The sequence below is a fragment of the Cucurbita pepo genome, unplaced genomic scaffold (genome assembly GCF_002806865.2).
Source record: "Cucurbita pepo subsp. pepo cultivar mu-cu-16 unplaced genomic scaffold, ASM280686v2 Cp4.1_scaffold000196, whole genome shotgun sequence".
Classification (NCBI taxonomy): domain Eukaryota; kingdom Viridiplantae; phylum Streptophyta; class Magnoliopsida; order Cucurbitales; family Cucurbitaceae; genus Cucurbita; species Cucurbita pepo.
In genome coordinates, this window is record NW_019646462.1 from 168,739 (window position 1) to 183,765 (window position 15,027).

The 15,027-nt window shown below is 35.0% G+C and overlaps 1 protein-coding gene across 2 annotated transcripts; it reads left to right on the forward strand.

The window, feature by feature from the left end:
• The first annotated feature begins 7,341 nt into the window (after positions 1 to 7,341).
• On the forward strand, positions 7,342 to 14,230 carry LOC111784418 (DNA topoisomerase 1 alpha-like). 2 transcript variants are annotated; one of them, XM_023665129.1, is made up of 16 exons: positions 7,342 to 7,558; positions 8,007 to 9,234; positions 9,376 to 9,570; positions 10,252 to 10,332; positions 10,931 to 10,990; positions 11,171 to 11,265; positions 11,433 to 11,589; positions 11,673 to 11,798; positions 11,900 to 11,980; positions 12,081 to 12,171; positions 12,319 to 12,452; positions 13,006 to 13,074; positions 13,153 to 13,242; positions 13,347 to 13,450; positions 13,532 to 13,700; positions 13,821 to 14,230. In XM_023665129.1, exons 2-16 carry the CDS (start codon positions 8,098 to 8,100, stop codon positions 13,887 to 13,889), a joined length of 2,658 nt encoding a protein of 885 aa, XP_023520897.1. In that variant the 5' UTR covers positions 7,342 to 7,558; positions 8,007 to 8,097; the 3' UTR covers positions 13,890 to 14,230. The 2 variants fall into 2 exon arrangements, with proteins under 2 accessions (XP_023520897.1, XP_023520898.1); XM_023665130.1 differs by having other exon boundaries at positions 8,049 to 9,234.
• The last annotated feature ends 797 nt before the right edge of the window (positions 14,231 to 15,027 follow it).

Here is a 15,027-nt window from a genome sequence, read left to right on the forward strand (position 1 = left end):
ATCTTTTGACACAACCCTAAGTTTCGTTCACATATTACTATAAGTAATATATGTGTATTGGTCTACGTATATTCATTATCGATAACTTTAACTAGGGTTCTGTCCTATGAAAATCATCGTCATAATACAACATGACATCTAAATATGCATTTCACCTTAATATGGAAAATAACATCATATTAAGCAATTTTATATTCTTACATTGTCATGTTGTCATGCATCATTGTCATCATACAACGTCATCATATACAACATCATATAACATCATATGGCGTCATCATATAGCTTATTCCGTCATCATATGTCATACATTGTACATCATCGTCATATAATATAATCAGAGCATCATAAGTATAAAGCATAAATGACAAGGGGCTACTAGGCACGTGTTGTCATATATCAAACAAGTCGTTCAACCTATCCTATAGTAAGACCACTTACTTGGTTAGCATTAGCCCGCGTTTCCCTAACGCTTGTCTTCCGTTCCTCGAAGTTGCTCCAATTATCGCCCTAAGTCGTTTCCTATTAGGATGTCCATTTCATTTCGTTAGCATTTCACAATTCTAATCAAATTTAACTTGAATTTGTGAAATAGGGCATCATACTAACCTCAATTACCTTTATTAGGGTCAAACATACCCTTTACCGAGCCAAATAGCTGACTTCTAGCTGTCAACAAAGTCGCGTGAGCCAAGCCAAGCCACTGGAGCTGAAGAAGTCGGCGTCTATAGGTGCGACACGTGTTATCGTGGGAAGGTGATGCATCGTAGTTTGCTTCTCGGGTCGAGACGCAGACTTTAGGTCATTGACTTGGGTGCGCGGGCTACAGGTGTTTGGGCCGCTGTTCGTGTTGCAGGTGGATCTGGGAGTGTGACAGAGGTTTGGGTCGTGTTTGGCGTGCCGTGGAGTCGGGGGAGAGAGCGGCTTAGATTGGAATGAGAATTTGGGCGATCACGCGATTGTGTGTTTTAAATTGTGGGCGTTAGAAGGTGCGTCCATAGTTAACGTAATGAGTATTTAATGTTCTTTCGGTTTAAAGTTCAAACTTTTGAAACTTTATTTAAGAATTTTAGAGGTGGAATTTCAAGTTGAGGTCCAAGAGATATATCGGTAGCTTAAAGTTTGATTTTGGCATAGGACTCTTTACAAGAACGGTTTATTGGACTACGGTGAACAAATCGAGGCATTTGAATCATCATAATCCATCAATAACCGAGAAAGAATGGAGGTAAGAGTTACATATTTTCATTTCATTTTCATTTGAGTCGACGAAGGATAAGTACACACATCATGCTAAGGAGCGGTAAGTGTGTCTGGCTGTGTGATTGGACACATATGACAATATGGCTGGAGCAATGTATTTGACGTCTAGTGGTGACGCGCCGCCTAGATTCGATTTGATCCACACCCGCAATCGAACTCGATAACCTAGGTGCGACCTGCCAACTCGCGACCTGATCCATCGATCGCGAACTAGCCCAGTTCTTCAGCTCGCGTGTACTCCCTCTGCTACGTGCATGGAATTACACGTGGAACCTCCCTTTGCACACGTATAGGCACGTGAAGGTGTGTGTAAGTCTCCTTTATTGCCTTTTCAACCTCCATTCAACTATTTCTTGCTCTTGTTTGATATTGACCTTATTTTTATATGAATTATGACCCACCAAAGAAATTTCATGAATTTTGGCCACTTTTCTAGTGGGCAATTGAGCTCAAAAAGTGCACGTGTCATCCAAATAGCCACTCGAACCTTTTCAAGCAATACTTATAGGGATCGCTAGGACGTGCTAGCATGCGAGCATTTCTTATCTTAGGTGGTTAGAATATGCACATTTAGGACTTAAGAAGACAATTTTAGATGAGAATACATGGTATGCATGCTATGGAAAACTACTAATTTGCCCTTGGATCAGATTCCAAGATGTATGCTATTTTTTAAAAAACTTTTAGCACAACTAGGAAGAGAATATGCATGACAAGAGTTTGAGTCGGAAAAAATTGGATGAGTTAGTTATGTATGATATAAGATTTTTTCAAAATTCTCCCGAGACTTTTAGTTTAATGTTGTTTTAAATGTTTTTCACTATATGAGAAAGGTAGATGGACTATTGTGATTTATGCTCCGGGTGATTACTGGATGTTATATTTCGTTGTTGCATGAATGTTTAGTTTATGAATTGGGTGTTTTAGGTGATTGATACAATTATATCTCTAATGCTTGCAAAAATGTTTAAATTATGAATACAATGCTTTAGGTGATCATTAGGATTAACACCCCTAACAAAGTATACGCGAGAGAACCAAGTTAAGATTAGGGCACTAGAGCTAGAGCGGTTTTTAGTTGACCTAAGTTAGTACATTTCCACGTTTTCAATAGATCGAGCACCTTAGGATCGTGAACAGTTGTTGAAGATCGAGCACCTTTCTACTCCAGTAGTAGTACTATCGAGTTAGGCCTAGACTAGTTAGGGTAGTGTGTCAAGACAACTAGGTGCCTCAACCTTGTGGAAATTGCAAGAGGTCTCCTAAACAAGGTCACTGTACTGTAAACCAATTCTGAGAAGGGGCGTCGGACCATGTGATTAGCTAGGTAGCTGACCAGCACACAAAGGGTCTCTCTCCCCAAACTTAGGTGACTTTATGGTCCTGTAAAAAGATGCGCTAGATAACCTTTCGTGGATGATGTTCAGATTGATAGACACCACCATATTATCCCACATCAAACCAGAACGTCGGCCATCCCACTGCATAGACATAACATGCTACCTAAGTTGAAGAACAAAAAGGTTGGAAAAACCTATACACACCTCTAGAGGTAAGATTTAGTCTAGAAGTCTGCACGAAACTACGAGGCCCTCCTAAAAGTTTGTATAGTTGTAGAATTAGGCCACAATTTCCTAAGCTCATAGGAAACCTCAGGAATACCTACTAGGTTAAGGATGCGATGAGAGTTTGCAAGTAGATTACTTATTAATTATATTTATACTCACCACTTTCAACATTTTCCTTTTCAAGTGAGCGATGCAACTGGTTGATGTGAGGGAGTGCTCGAGGGATGTGTTGTCATAGATAAGTGTTGACTCGGGACAATAGGTTAGTATGTTATATTGTGGGTTGTTATTTGTACACATTTCATATCTCGTTCCTGTTACCCGTTTGTAAATAACTTGAACAACACCTATTTTGTAATGTTTACATTTTGAATTTTGACTATGGTGTTGTATGACTTTAATTCACGCAAAATCTTATCGTATTTTTACTGTTTTTACTTCAATTTGTTTATTGTTGTCTTGTCTTTTTTTAGTCACGGTTGTGACGATTAAATTGTGTATAGTTTTATGCATTCTTTGATTTATAGAGTAGTATAACATATTAACTTAGATTTTAACCACAATCAAAATTGTTATATATGAATCTTTAAAAGTAGACTATAGTTTTTTTTACTAGTCTTCTATCTAAGATCACAAGTTCATTCATATGCATTCAAATCGATTGAAATTAAATAATGGTCATGTATTAAACTAAGTAATATTGGTACACAAAGTAACTTATTTGATAAACAGCTCCACCATTGTTGCGTTAAATAAGACATATCAATGTCGTTGGGTTTTTGCCCGAAACCCTTGTAATTAATTAATAATAATAATTTTGATTATTTTATTTATAGTTTAATATTAACATGTGGTTTACATGCACGAGCATCATGTTCAAATAGTAATCTAAAAGGTCAACAATATATGGATAAGGTGGATAAGGTCGGGTGTCTAATCTAAGTAACATTATTCATACGACCCATTTTGTACTTGTTACAATGATTTGATCTAAATCGTTTAAGTTAAGACATGTGAGTTAGAGTATCTTATACAATGAACTTGTATAAGTTTGAACCACAAAATGTTTAATTTCTTTTCTAAATTTGTTCAATGAGAAGATTAATATTTCATAGGATGATCATATGCAACTCGATCTCCATCCTAAGTGAGTTATGTGTTGGGATTTATGCCTTAAAACCTAGTAATTAATTATTTAGTTTTTAACAATAATTTATTATTTTATTTGTAATTTAATTGTTATCCCTCGTATGAAAATCAAGGCTATCAATGTAATCTTGAACCGTATATGGTTGACATACAAAAGGAACGTGTTCAAGTAATAACCTAAAAAGTCTATATAGTATATGAATAAGGTTAGGTGGCTTATCCTGGTAACACTATTGGTACAGCCCACTTTGTAATCGTTACAAATGATTTGATCCAAATCGTTCATGTGGAGATATGTAAGTGGGGGTATCCTATATAATGAGTTTGTATAAGACTAGACCAAGAAATATTTAATCTCTCTTTATAAATTCGTTAATTGAGAAGATTAATATTTCACATGATAATCATATGCGACTCGATCTTAATCCTGAGTGAGTTGAACTCATGTCTGTGAGGGCTTGTCCTTTAATTTACATGGGTGAGAATGACTCTTTTAGCCGATTCAATATGCCTGCCATTTTGGGGACTTGACCAAATAACGAGTTGGAAACATAATATCATGAGATGAAATTCACTCATTTCCATAAGTAGATGAGTTGTTTTCTTAAGTACTTATTTCGGGACTTGAACAATAGGGCCCCACCCTCTCATTGGCCCGAGAGGGACTTGGTTTATGATTGGATCATAAACAAATTGTTCATTAGAGAATCAGTAGTACTTAAGGTGAAAGATGTAATTATAGGGGTAAAACGGAGTTTTGACCTAGCTGTAATTATGAACAACTCGTGAAGGATCGACTCGCTTGTAATAATTATCAATAAACATAACTTGTCCTACCGTGCATAAGAATGCAACTCTAAGTCTACCGTAGAGTGACATATAGTTAATGAATCAAAATTGATTAATTAAAGAGTTTAATTAATTAATTTTGTATTAATAAAGCTTATAATCTGTAGATCCATAAGGTGCCCTCGGTGGCTCATAATAACTTAAAAGGTTCAATTTATTTGAAAGAAAATTTGGAGTATTCAAATTGATATTTAATATATTAGATATATTAAATATAAAAGAGAAAATAAATTTAATTTAAAATGTCAAATTAATATTTAATATATTAGATATATTAAATAAATAGAGAAAATATATTTAATTTGGAGTGTTCAAATTAATATTTAATATATTAAATAAGTTAAATATAAATAGAAAAAAATATATTAATTTGAAGAGTTTAAATTAATATTTAGTATATTAGATATATTAGGAGGGAAAAATATATTTATTGTATTTGATACAATTAAATATTAAATTAATTAATATATTTTGATACATTAAATAAAAATATATTTAAATTTTGAATGAGATTCAAATTAATTAAAAATATATTTAAAATTTGAATAAGATTCAAATTAATTAAATATATATTATTATATCTTATAAAATATAAATATAATTTGTATAAATATTATATCCTAATATATTAAATAGATAAATATATTATTTGGTAAGTATTTTCAAAGAGTCTCTATAAATAGGATCTTTCGGTTGAGCCAAAATATATCAATCTCTCCCACTTTCTTGCATCTCCAGAAAATTTTCGAAACTCTCTTCTCTAATCCCTTTGAGATTTTCTTTTAAGACGGTCCCACAAGCTTTGACCTTGTGTTCGAGTCATAGTAAGGAAGATGAGGTGGAATGTTAAAGAATTTCTGCATGGTTGGAATACTACAAGGAGTCCTGCAAGCTAGAGTTTTTACAAAGGTAGAGTTCTTACTCTAGTGTTTATTGCTTTGTTTTAATTCTTAATAAAAATCAAAACGGTTCCCAATGCTTGGATGAAGAGTTTATTTCCTTCACAACTCGATCTCAATCATAAGTGAGTTATGGACTCTTGTTTGTGAGGGTTGTGAGGCTTTTATAGTCGATTCAATATGTTTACCATTTTAAAGATTTGACCAAATAGAGAGTTGGAAACATAAATTCACGAGATTAAATTTACACTTTCTTATATAGTAATAGATGAATAGTTCTCTTAAATGTTGATTTCGGGACTTGAATAATTAGGCATCAACCTCTCACTAGCTTATAGGAACTTGATTTATGGTATGATATAAAAAAGAAAATTATTCATTAGTGATGATTATATCTATGGACACAACCAATGTGGGATATCACAATCCACCCCATTATAAAGAATGTTTTGTTCTCCTCCCGACCAACGTGGGACATCACAATCCACCCCCTTTGGGGTCTAGCGTCCTTGCTAGTAATCGTTCCTTTCTCCAATCGATGTGGGACCCCTGCTAAATCCATCCCCTTTGGGGCCAGCGTCCTTACTGGCACACCGCCTTGTGTCTACCCCCCTTCGGGGAACAGCGAGATGGCTGGCACATCGTCCGGTGTCTGGCTCTGATACCATTTGTAACTGTCTAGACCCACCAGTAGTAGATATTGTCCTCCTTGGACTTTCCCTTTCGAACTTCCCTTCAAGACTTTAAAATGCATCTGCTCGGAGAAGGTTTCCACACTACTATAAAGGGTGTTTTGTTCGTAGAACATCACACCAACCACTACATCAATCCCTCCCATAAAAGAGTTTGACCATTCAAGATCTCTATTACAAATTCTAATCTAAAATCAACAAATTAAGGGAAAGAAAGATAGAACTATTGTTGTATGTTCATCTCTCATCTCCTTCACGATATTCATGATTTTGAGCTTGTAAATCTCAATCTCGATATTAATTCTCTAAATTTGTAAACAAAAAAAAAAAGAAAAAATAGAAACAACATTGAAACACTGTGATTAAATAAGGAAAGGTTCGTATATGGAAGGATATCGTTGAGACGCTACGAGCAAAAATGCACAATGTGATACACCACACATTTGTAACGTCATGCATTGGGTGTTTGGAGTTGGTGGGCGTTGAGCAAAAGCATCTCAACGCTACCTTGACTATTACTCTTGCTTGTTTTGTTTAGTAGATCGTCCAAGTGTCTCGACATTCAGCCATTGATTTATTCGCTTCATTCTGTTCTTCTCTACTCTTCATCACTTCAATATTTTCTAAAATCTCTCATCTTCGCACATTTAAGATACAAAATTAGCAATAAATTTGGCCTAAAGATAACACTTGGGCATGATATCAACTTTACTTCTAAAGGACAATATGTAAAGTTTTGAAACATATTTAAAATTTATTTTTATACATAAAACTTCTAATTAATTACCGTCCCATTTTTTATTTATATTATATTACTAAAATTTATAAAAGGNAAAAAAAAAAAAATTTATGAAATTAATTAATTATATAAAATATTGATATGAAAATGGATGGAAAAATAGGATGAGAAATGTGTTGGGTGGAAGGCCTTCCTTTCCTTTGTTTATATTTTTCTGCAGAAAGGCGTGGAAGGGGGAAAAATTAAGCCATCTCCTTCTCCTTCTCCTTTTCCTTTTCTGATTCACGACAAACATTTTTAGGTTTCCTTCCTTCTCTCCCTCTTCAATTGATTCCTCCATTAACAACCAGCTGAGGTTCTTCCAAACTTCACACCCCGCTCACCTTCTTCTCACCTCAGGTAATCTTCAGATTTCCCCCAATCTCACTCTGCTTCAGCTCATTCAACGTTGCACCTCCATTTTCTCTTGCGTTCCAAACACACCCTTACAATTTGGGGATTTTCTCTACTCTTTTTATTCAATTTCTCTACTCCAATTCTCTGCTGCTGCTGCTTCTGCTTCGATTACCTTAATTTCATGTTCTAGGTCTAACTTCGCTTTCTTTGACACCATTTCTGATGATTTAGTTCAAGTTATGAACATTCTTTGGTTTGATTCTCGAGTCCCAAGTGTTCTCCCTTTTACACTCTGCTGCTTCTTGTTTCTTTCTTTTTCTTTTTACTTTTCTTTTAACTATTGTCTCTGATGGATGGGCTATTTTACGAACAAGCGTCTTGAGTGTAATAGTTAGGTTAAATGTTATTGAATTTGTGTGGAGGTGTTTACGGAAACCTGTTATTGCTGCAGAAACTTAATTCGTTACTCTGTCTGTCTTCTTCGTCTGCCCAGATACTGATGTAAAAGGACTTTCTGGCTCTTTCTACACAATAGCTACACAATGGCTATTGAGACTTTTGGAAAAGCGCCAATGTTTGACGAGGATGATGAGGACAACATGCCAATAGTGTTCAAAAGGAGTAGTGCATCTAGGCAAAATCAGTTAGATTCTGAAGCTAAACAGAGGTTGAATAAGTTGTCCGGGAGGCAGGGTTCTGATGTATGTTCAGCCAATGGCCAAAGCTCTAATGCTCAAAACAGGACGACTTCATTGCCAAAGACATCGCCCATGAAATCATCTGAAGTAGGAACTCAGAAAGCATCCAATTCCTCTACCCAGGCACCACCTGTGAAATCACCAGGCACAACTTTAAAAGTTTCAGATTCTACGGATAGTCAATCAAAACATTTGGTAAAGGCTGCTGTGAAAGAGGAGAGTGATAGGCATCCTACTAATGAAAGTAGTGACTCTGAAGATGATAAACCATTGAGTTTTAGATTGAAAGGGAATTCCAACCCCCCTGGTAAAGGGCTTGTACCAACGGTACTAAAGAATAAGGTCGAAAAATCGTCAGGAGATTCTGATGATGAAATTCCTCTGTCATCAAAATTTCACATGAAGTCTACTTCACGGGTATCTGGTGGTAATCAACATGGTTTTGATGAAAAGAAACCATTGATTTCAAAAGTTCATCAGAATGGTTTGACCTCAGGGGATAAGCTCCAAAAGCCTGGTGTTATTTCCAGCAAGAGACCTCTTCCTAATGCAGATTCCCATTCCTCGCCTCAATTTTCATCAAAAAAGCCAAAACTTTCAGACTCATCTACTCCTTTGGGTAGTAAGCTAGTATCAGTGAAAGCAAAACAAGAAGTAGATGACGACGATGACCATATTCCTATTTCACAGAGAATGAAGAAGGTGGTGGCTGTATCAGCGAATAAGTCATTAAGTTCTAAGAAAACAGTTTCAAAAGTTGTTTCGTCTTCAATGAAGAAAACATTGAAGAAATCCAAAAAGCCAGTCAAGAAATCTAAATATGTCAAGTCCACGAAGTTGCTGCCCAGTTCCGGCGATGGACAGAAAAAATGGACTAGCTTGGTTCATAATGGTGTCATTTTCCCACCTCCATACCAGACTCATGGAGTGAAGATGATTTATAAGGGGAAGCTTGTTGATTTGACTCCTGAACAAGAGGAGGTACCCCTCAACTTCACGTGTTGAATCTACAACATGTTTCCTTCATTTTTCTATAGTCGCATGTAAATGTTTTCATGCATGGTTCGTTTTTACCATCGAATTGTGGTAAATTCTTTGGTTGATATGTAATTTTGTTATCAGGTTGCAACCATGTTTGCTGTGATGAAGGATACAGATTATATGCAAAAACCTAAATTCAAAGAAAATTTCTGGAATGACTGGCGGAAATTACTTGGGAAAAACCATGTCATTCAAAATCTGGATGATTGTGATTTCACCCCAATATATGACTGGTATCAGACAGAAAAGGAGAAGAAGAAACAGATGACTACAGAAGTAAGTTTACGATGTTTCAATCTTCCTGGTTGTTTATATATCTTTCCTTCGTTTACGAGTTTGATGCAAACATTGTTTCTCAGATTTCTGCATCTCTCTTGGGTCTCATATTACTTTTTCCTTTTCAAAACCTAAGTGGGGGATGTGTTTCAATGAAAAAGGAGGATAGGACTCATTTCCAAATGTTATGAACTTCTTTTTAGAGGTTTATTTTTAGATTTTTTTTTTTTTTAAAATCATCCTTTGCTTTATTGTTCATATAATTTTCTAGAGGTTTGTTTTAATTTCAATTTTTAGGTTTTCTTTTCATGTCTTGGTTTTAAAGATACATTGCCAAGATATCTTTGTTCCATTTCTCAATGTGAACTATTCATTTTTGTTATAAGAAAATATGAACTATTCATCGTTTAAGATGTATCATTTTTGGCTGTTGCTAAAGGTCTAACCATAATAGTTAGTTGTAGTTGATATGCAATTTCAACTTAAATTGTTTTCTATTCTAATTAAGAATGAACTTATTAAAAAAAAATTTAAAAAAGAATTAGATAAATATTGTAAAAAACTGTCATCTTTAATTGATTGATCATCAATTTTGTTTGAAGCCAACTATGAGCTTCAGGCCTTTTTAGCAATTAAATTTCATTAATTTTGGTTTCACATTTCTGGAATTTTTTTGTCCAGGAGAAGAAAGCTCTGAAGGAGGAGAAAATGAAACAAGAGGAGAAGTACATGTGGGCTATTCTTGATGGGGTTAAGGAGAAGGTTATTCTCATTTACCTTTCTCTGCTTGCTTTTTGGAAAAAGCTAGTCTTGAGGATGTTCTTTTTACTTTAATAACCTTCCATTGTTACTCATATGATTTGCCAAACGTTAGAGCANTTTTTTTTTTTTTTTTTTTTTTTTTTTTTTTTTTGGTTAATTTCACATGACATTTTTGAGTCATTAGAGTATTGAAATTAACCATGGAATCATGTAATTGTACAGGCTAGAGGACATAATTTTGATTTAAAGTAGTTAGTTTTGAAGTGAGAGAACTTTTGTTATGTTGTCTACTGTACTCCGATAAGCTAATGAGAAACTGTGCCGGCTCTAGTGTCTAAAATGTTGTCATAGTTATCAAAAGCTCGTTAATGTTCTACTTAGATACAAACAGTAAGTAACTACAATGGAGGTTGTCATATGTTAAGATACTTGTTTACGCTTATGTTATATCTGGTTCATATTAAATTACAATTCATGCCATGTTGCTACTATGTTCTCAGTAAGTTCATCATTGCAATCTATTTTATCTGCGACCTTATCCATTGATTCATTCCTGAGAGCATGTACACAATTTTCTGATTCTTAATATGCGTCCCAGGTAGGAAACTTCAGAGTTGAACCGCCTGGATTATTTCGAGGTCGTGGAGAACATCCAAAGGTACCTTGTTTAGAATTTAGAAAGTTTCATATTTACTTGCATTTATGACATAATTCAGTTAATTCTTCAAGGTAGTCCATGGGGAGTGAGTATATGTGTTAGTATTTGGTTGTTCACAGTTTACATTTATGTGGAAATTTGTTACTTGATTCAGCTTTTAAAGCTTGGTGGTGTTTACAGATGGGGAAGTTGAAAAGACGCATTCACCCCAAAGACATCACAATTAATATCGGAAAAGATGCTCCGATCCCTGAATGCCCTATACCTGGTGAAAGGTTTGATTCTTCTATACACCACCATTGTCTAAGTTGTATTAAAAATATTGCAGAATAAGGATCTGTATGTGCGTCTAGAAAGTCACGAGACACATACCTAAACTGAATCAGAATTTCTTGTTTATATCATTTTTCAAATTTTCATTCAATACTGAGTTCTTTGACAGGTGGAAGGAAGTAAGACATGACAATACGGTTACATGGTTGGCTTTCTGGAACGATCCAATAAATCCAAAAGAATTCAAATATGTGTTCCTGGCGGCTAGTAGTTCATTGAAAGGACAGAGTGACAAGGAGAAGTACGAGAAAGCAAGGAAGCTCAAGGTGCTCCATTCGTTACAATTTTACAATTCTTTGTTGAGGTTGTTGAATCATCATGTTTGTTGAATCCTTGCTGTTTTGTGTAGGACTACATAAAAAACATAAGGAATGCTTATACAAAGGATTTTACAAGCAAAGATCCTACACGAAGGCAAATTGCAGTTGCTACTTATCTCATTGATAAACTAGCTCTTAGGGCTGGGAATGAGAAAGTAATGTCATCAAGCCTATTTATGTTCCCCTGCGCTCTATATTTTATTTTTTCAACCATTTCGATCTGGGAGACTTAAAAAGTTGTTGATCCCAACTGCAGGACGATGATGAAGCTGATACGGTTGGCTGCTGTACACTTAAAGTAGAGAATGTCAAAGCAGTACCTCCAAATCTTCTGGAGGTAAATATCCTTAAGCTTATTGAAATTAGGAGCTTGAGAGTTGAGAGATGTCCTGTTCTTAATGCCCACGATAGATGACCCGTTGACTCTTTAAATTCAGTTCAATTTCCTCGGTAAAGATTCAATCAAGTATGAAAATACTGTTGAGGTTGAGCTCCCTGTATTCAAAGCGATCACACAATTTCAAAGTGGTGAGCTTGTTTATTTGTTTTTCTTTCCTTTTTTTTTTGTATATTTTTAATTTTTTTGTATATTTTCTTTCCTTTTTTTTGTATAACACGAGAATACGTTAATGTCATGATTGAGGCCGTAGAGCATCATGTTTTTACTTGCTTCAGGAAAAAGTGGAACTGATGATCTTTTTGACAAGCTGGATACAAGTAAATTAAACGCTCATCTGAAGGATCTCATGCCCGGTCTCACCGCAAAAGTGTTTCGTACATATAATGCTTCTATCACACTTGATGACATGGTAAATATACTTGGACTTTCAAAATAACTCTAGCATGGTAAATATACTTGGACTTTCAAAATAACTCTAGCAGGGTCTTAGCCATGGGTCTACAGAGTTTGGTTTTACAATCTCATTCCTCTTGTTCGAAATATGGGAATCCCATTTTCCTAAGCTTATTTCCAGGCTTTCCATCCTTGCAAATCACAATAATACCTCTCTTAATCTTGTAAACCAAATACTACCTGCATTTCAACCCTCTGCACTCCAAATGCAGATATCCCGGTTTTAAAAATACCAAGTGCCCCCTAAAGCTCTATGAACTATTGCATCTCTGATCATTTGTTTTCCCATAAGTTAGATCAATTACGAACTTGTAAACACCTCAGGATACTTTGTCATAGGCTTGGCGGTCTCACGAACTATTTATTTGATGTTTCTACGAACTCTTAATAGAGAGTGATGATGTTAAAGTTAAAGCAATGAAGCATCAAACTCTACAAATTTACATTTATGGTTTTCCTTTTCTTTCACTCTATTTGATTTAGACTATTTATGGCGTTATCCATGACAGTTAAACAGAGGAAGTAAAGACGGAGACGTTGCAGAAAAGATTGTCATTTACCAGCACGCAAACAAGGAGGTAAATTGAGTTCCTCGTTTCATGGGTTTACTTGACTAAGTTCATGCAACGACATTGACCAATTTTTCTGAACTACAGGTTGCAATTATTTGTAATCACCAGCGGACTGTTTCAAAATCTCATGGAGCGCAAATGTCGAGATTAAATGAGAAGATCTCTGAGCTCAGGGTAATAACCATATTTTTCTCATGGTCCACCTTTGTTAAATAATACTCTGCCAATTCACTTTCTTTAGCTCCAGTGCATTTAGTTGATCCATCATTGTTGTGCAGGATATTCTGAAAGAGCTGAAAATTGATCTTGATAGAGCAAAGAAAGGAAAGCCCCCTTTAAAAGATGCTGATGGAAAGCAAAAGAGGAATTTGACGCCTGAAGTGTAAACAACTTCATTTACTGTGTCAATCCACTTCAACATCTTCATTGGCAGTTGTTAACTCTCAGTGAACTCATATTACAGGTTAGAGAAGAAGATATCCCAAACAAATGCAAAGATCGAGAAGATAGAGCGAGATATGCAGACTAAAGAGGATTTGAAAACCGTGGCATTGGGAACGTCAAAGATCAACTACCTCGATCCTCGAATCACAGTCGCATGGTGCAAGCGTCATGAAGTCCCTATCGAAAAGGTGAGCAGCATTTTGTTGAATCAAACTGAAAATTTAGTTCAAGATGAAGTGCATAGTGTTGCTGAGTTTCATAAATTTTCTTCTTTTATTTGTATGTGTGTTCTCTCTACCATCCATTAGATATTCAACAAGTCTCTTCTAGCAAAGTTTGCGTGGGCAATGGACGTGGATCCCGACTTCAGATTCTGATTGTTGTTTTATATTGTGGTGGTGGTCTAAAATCATCCTTCGCCGCGGCTGAACCACGAAAGAAAATAAGAAAGAAGAGATGGAGTAGGAAAAATCTTTAGTGTACTATTTGGCAATATATTCAATGATTTTTTTTCTTTTTCTTTTTAATCCCTTTAGTTGGAGAGGAAAGTGGGGAGTCCCATGATGATGATGTATGCTTATTATCTAATCGTCTAATTATATAATATTGGGGTAAATGGCTCATTTCATTTCCACCCCACAAGCTGTGTACTATGAAAACAGCCTTATACTAATTGTTCAACATTTTAACACACCTTTATAAATTTGATTATACCTCCCTCCCTCCCTCCCTCCCTCCCTCCTTTCTCTTCATCTCTCTCTCTTCCTATATCATCTCTCTCTCCATTTCTTTCTCAACTCTATATTTTTGTTTCACTTTCCATTCTTCAACTCGATGCATGGATGATCGCAACGCCCTTTCCATGAATCACTAGAATGTTGAATGAAACTCGACGTATAGTGACAAATTGGAGGGTAAAATTGGTACCAATCACCTATGGTAATTTCAGTGCATATAATCATTTGCCTAAGCTCACGCTAAAATAATATGCATATAATTATTTGTCTAAGTTCACGCTAAAATATTATATTATCAATTAAAATGTCAAATCACTGAAATTAAAAAAGAAAATTGATGGGAACTTTACTAATTTTGTACGCATCTCTTAAAATAAAACGACCAAGACACCTTGAGTCAATGTAATTGAAATATTGCTGAAATTGACAAGTTGGTATTAAACCTAAGATAGTGACCTAACCAAACCAAAAACATACCTATAGGTCTATCTTAGCAATTCACATTTATTAAAGAACTGGGAATAAAATTGGATTTAAAAACTCGTGTCTTTTTCTTTTTCTCCACGGACCCCATGGCTATCCATTAGGAAATAATATTAAAAATATTTTGTTATTAAATAAATATCTACCGATATATATTTTTTCGTTATTTTTTTTATTTATTTTAAAAAAGTATTTTTTTTTTCTTTATTTATTTTTATTTATTTTAAAAAAGGAAAGGTGTCTAATCCATATTCCATGGAAGGCAACAAAAAAAAAAAAAAAAAAAAAAAAAAAT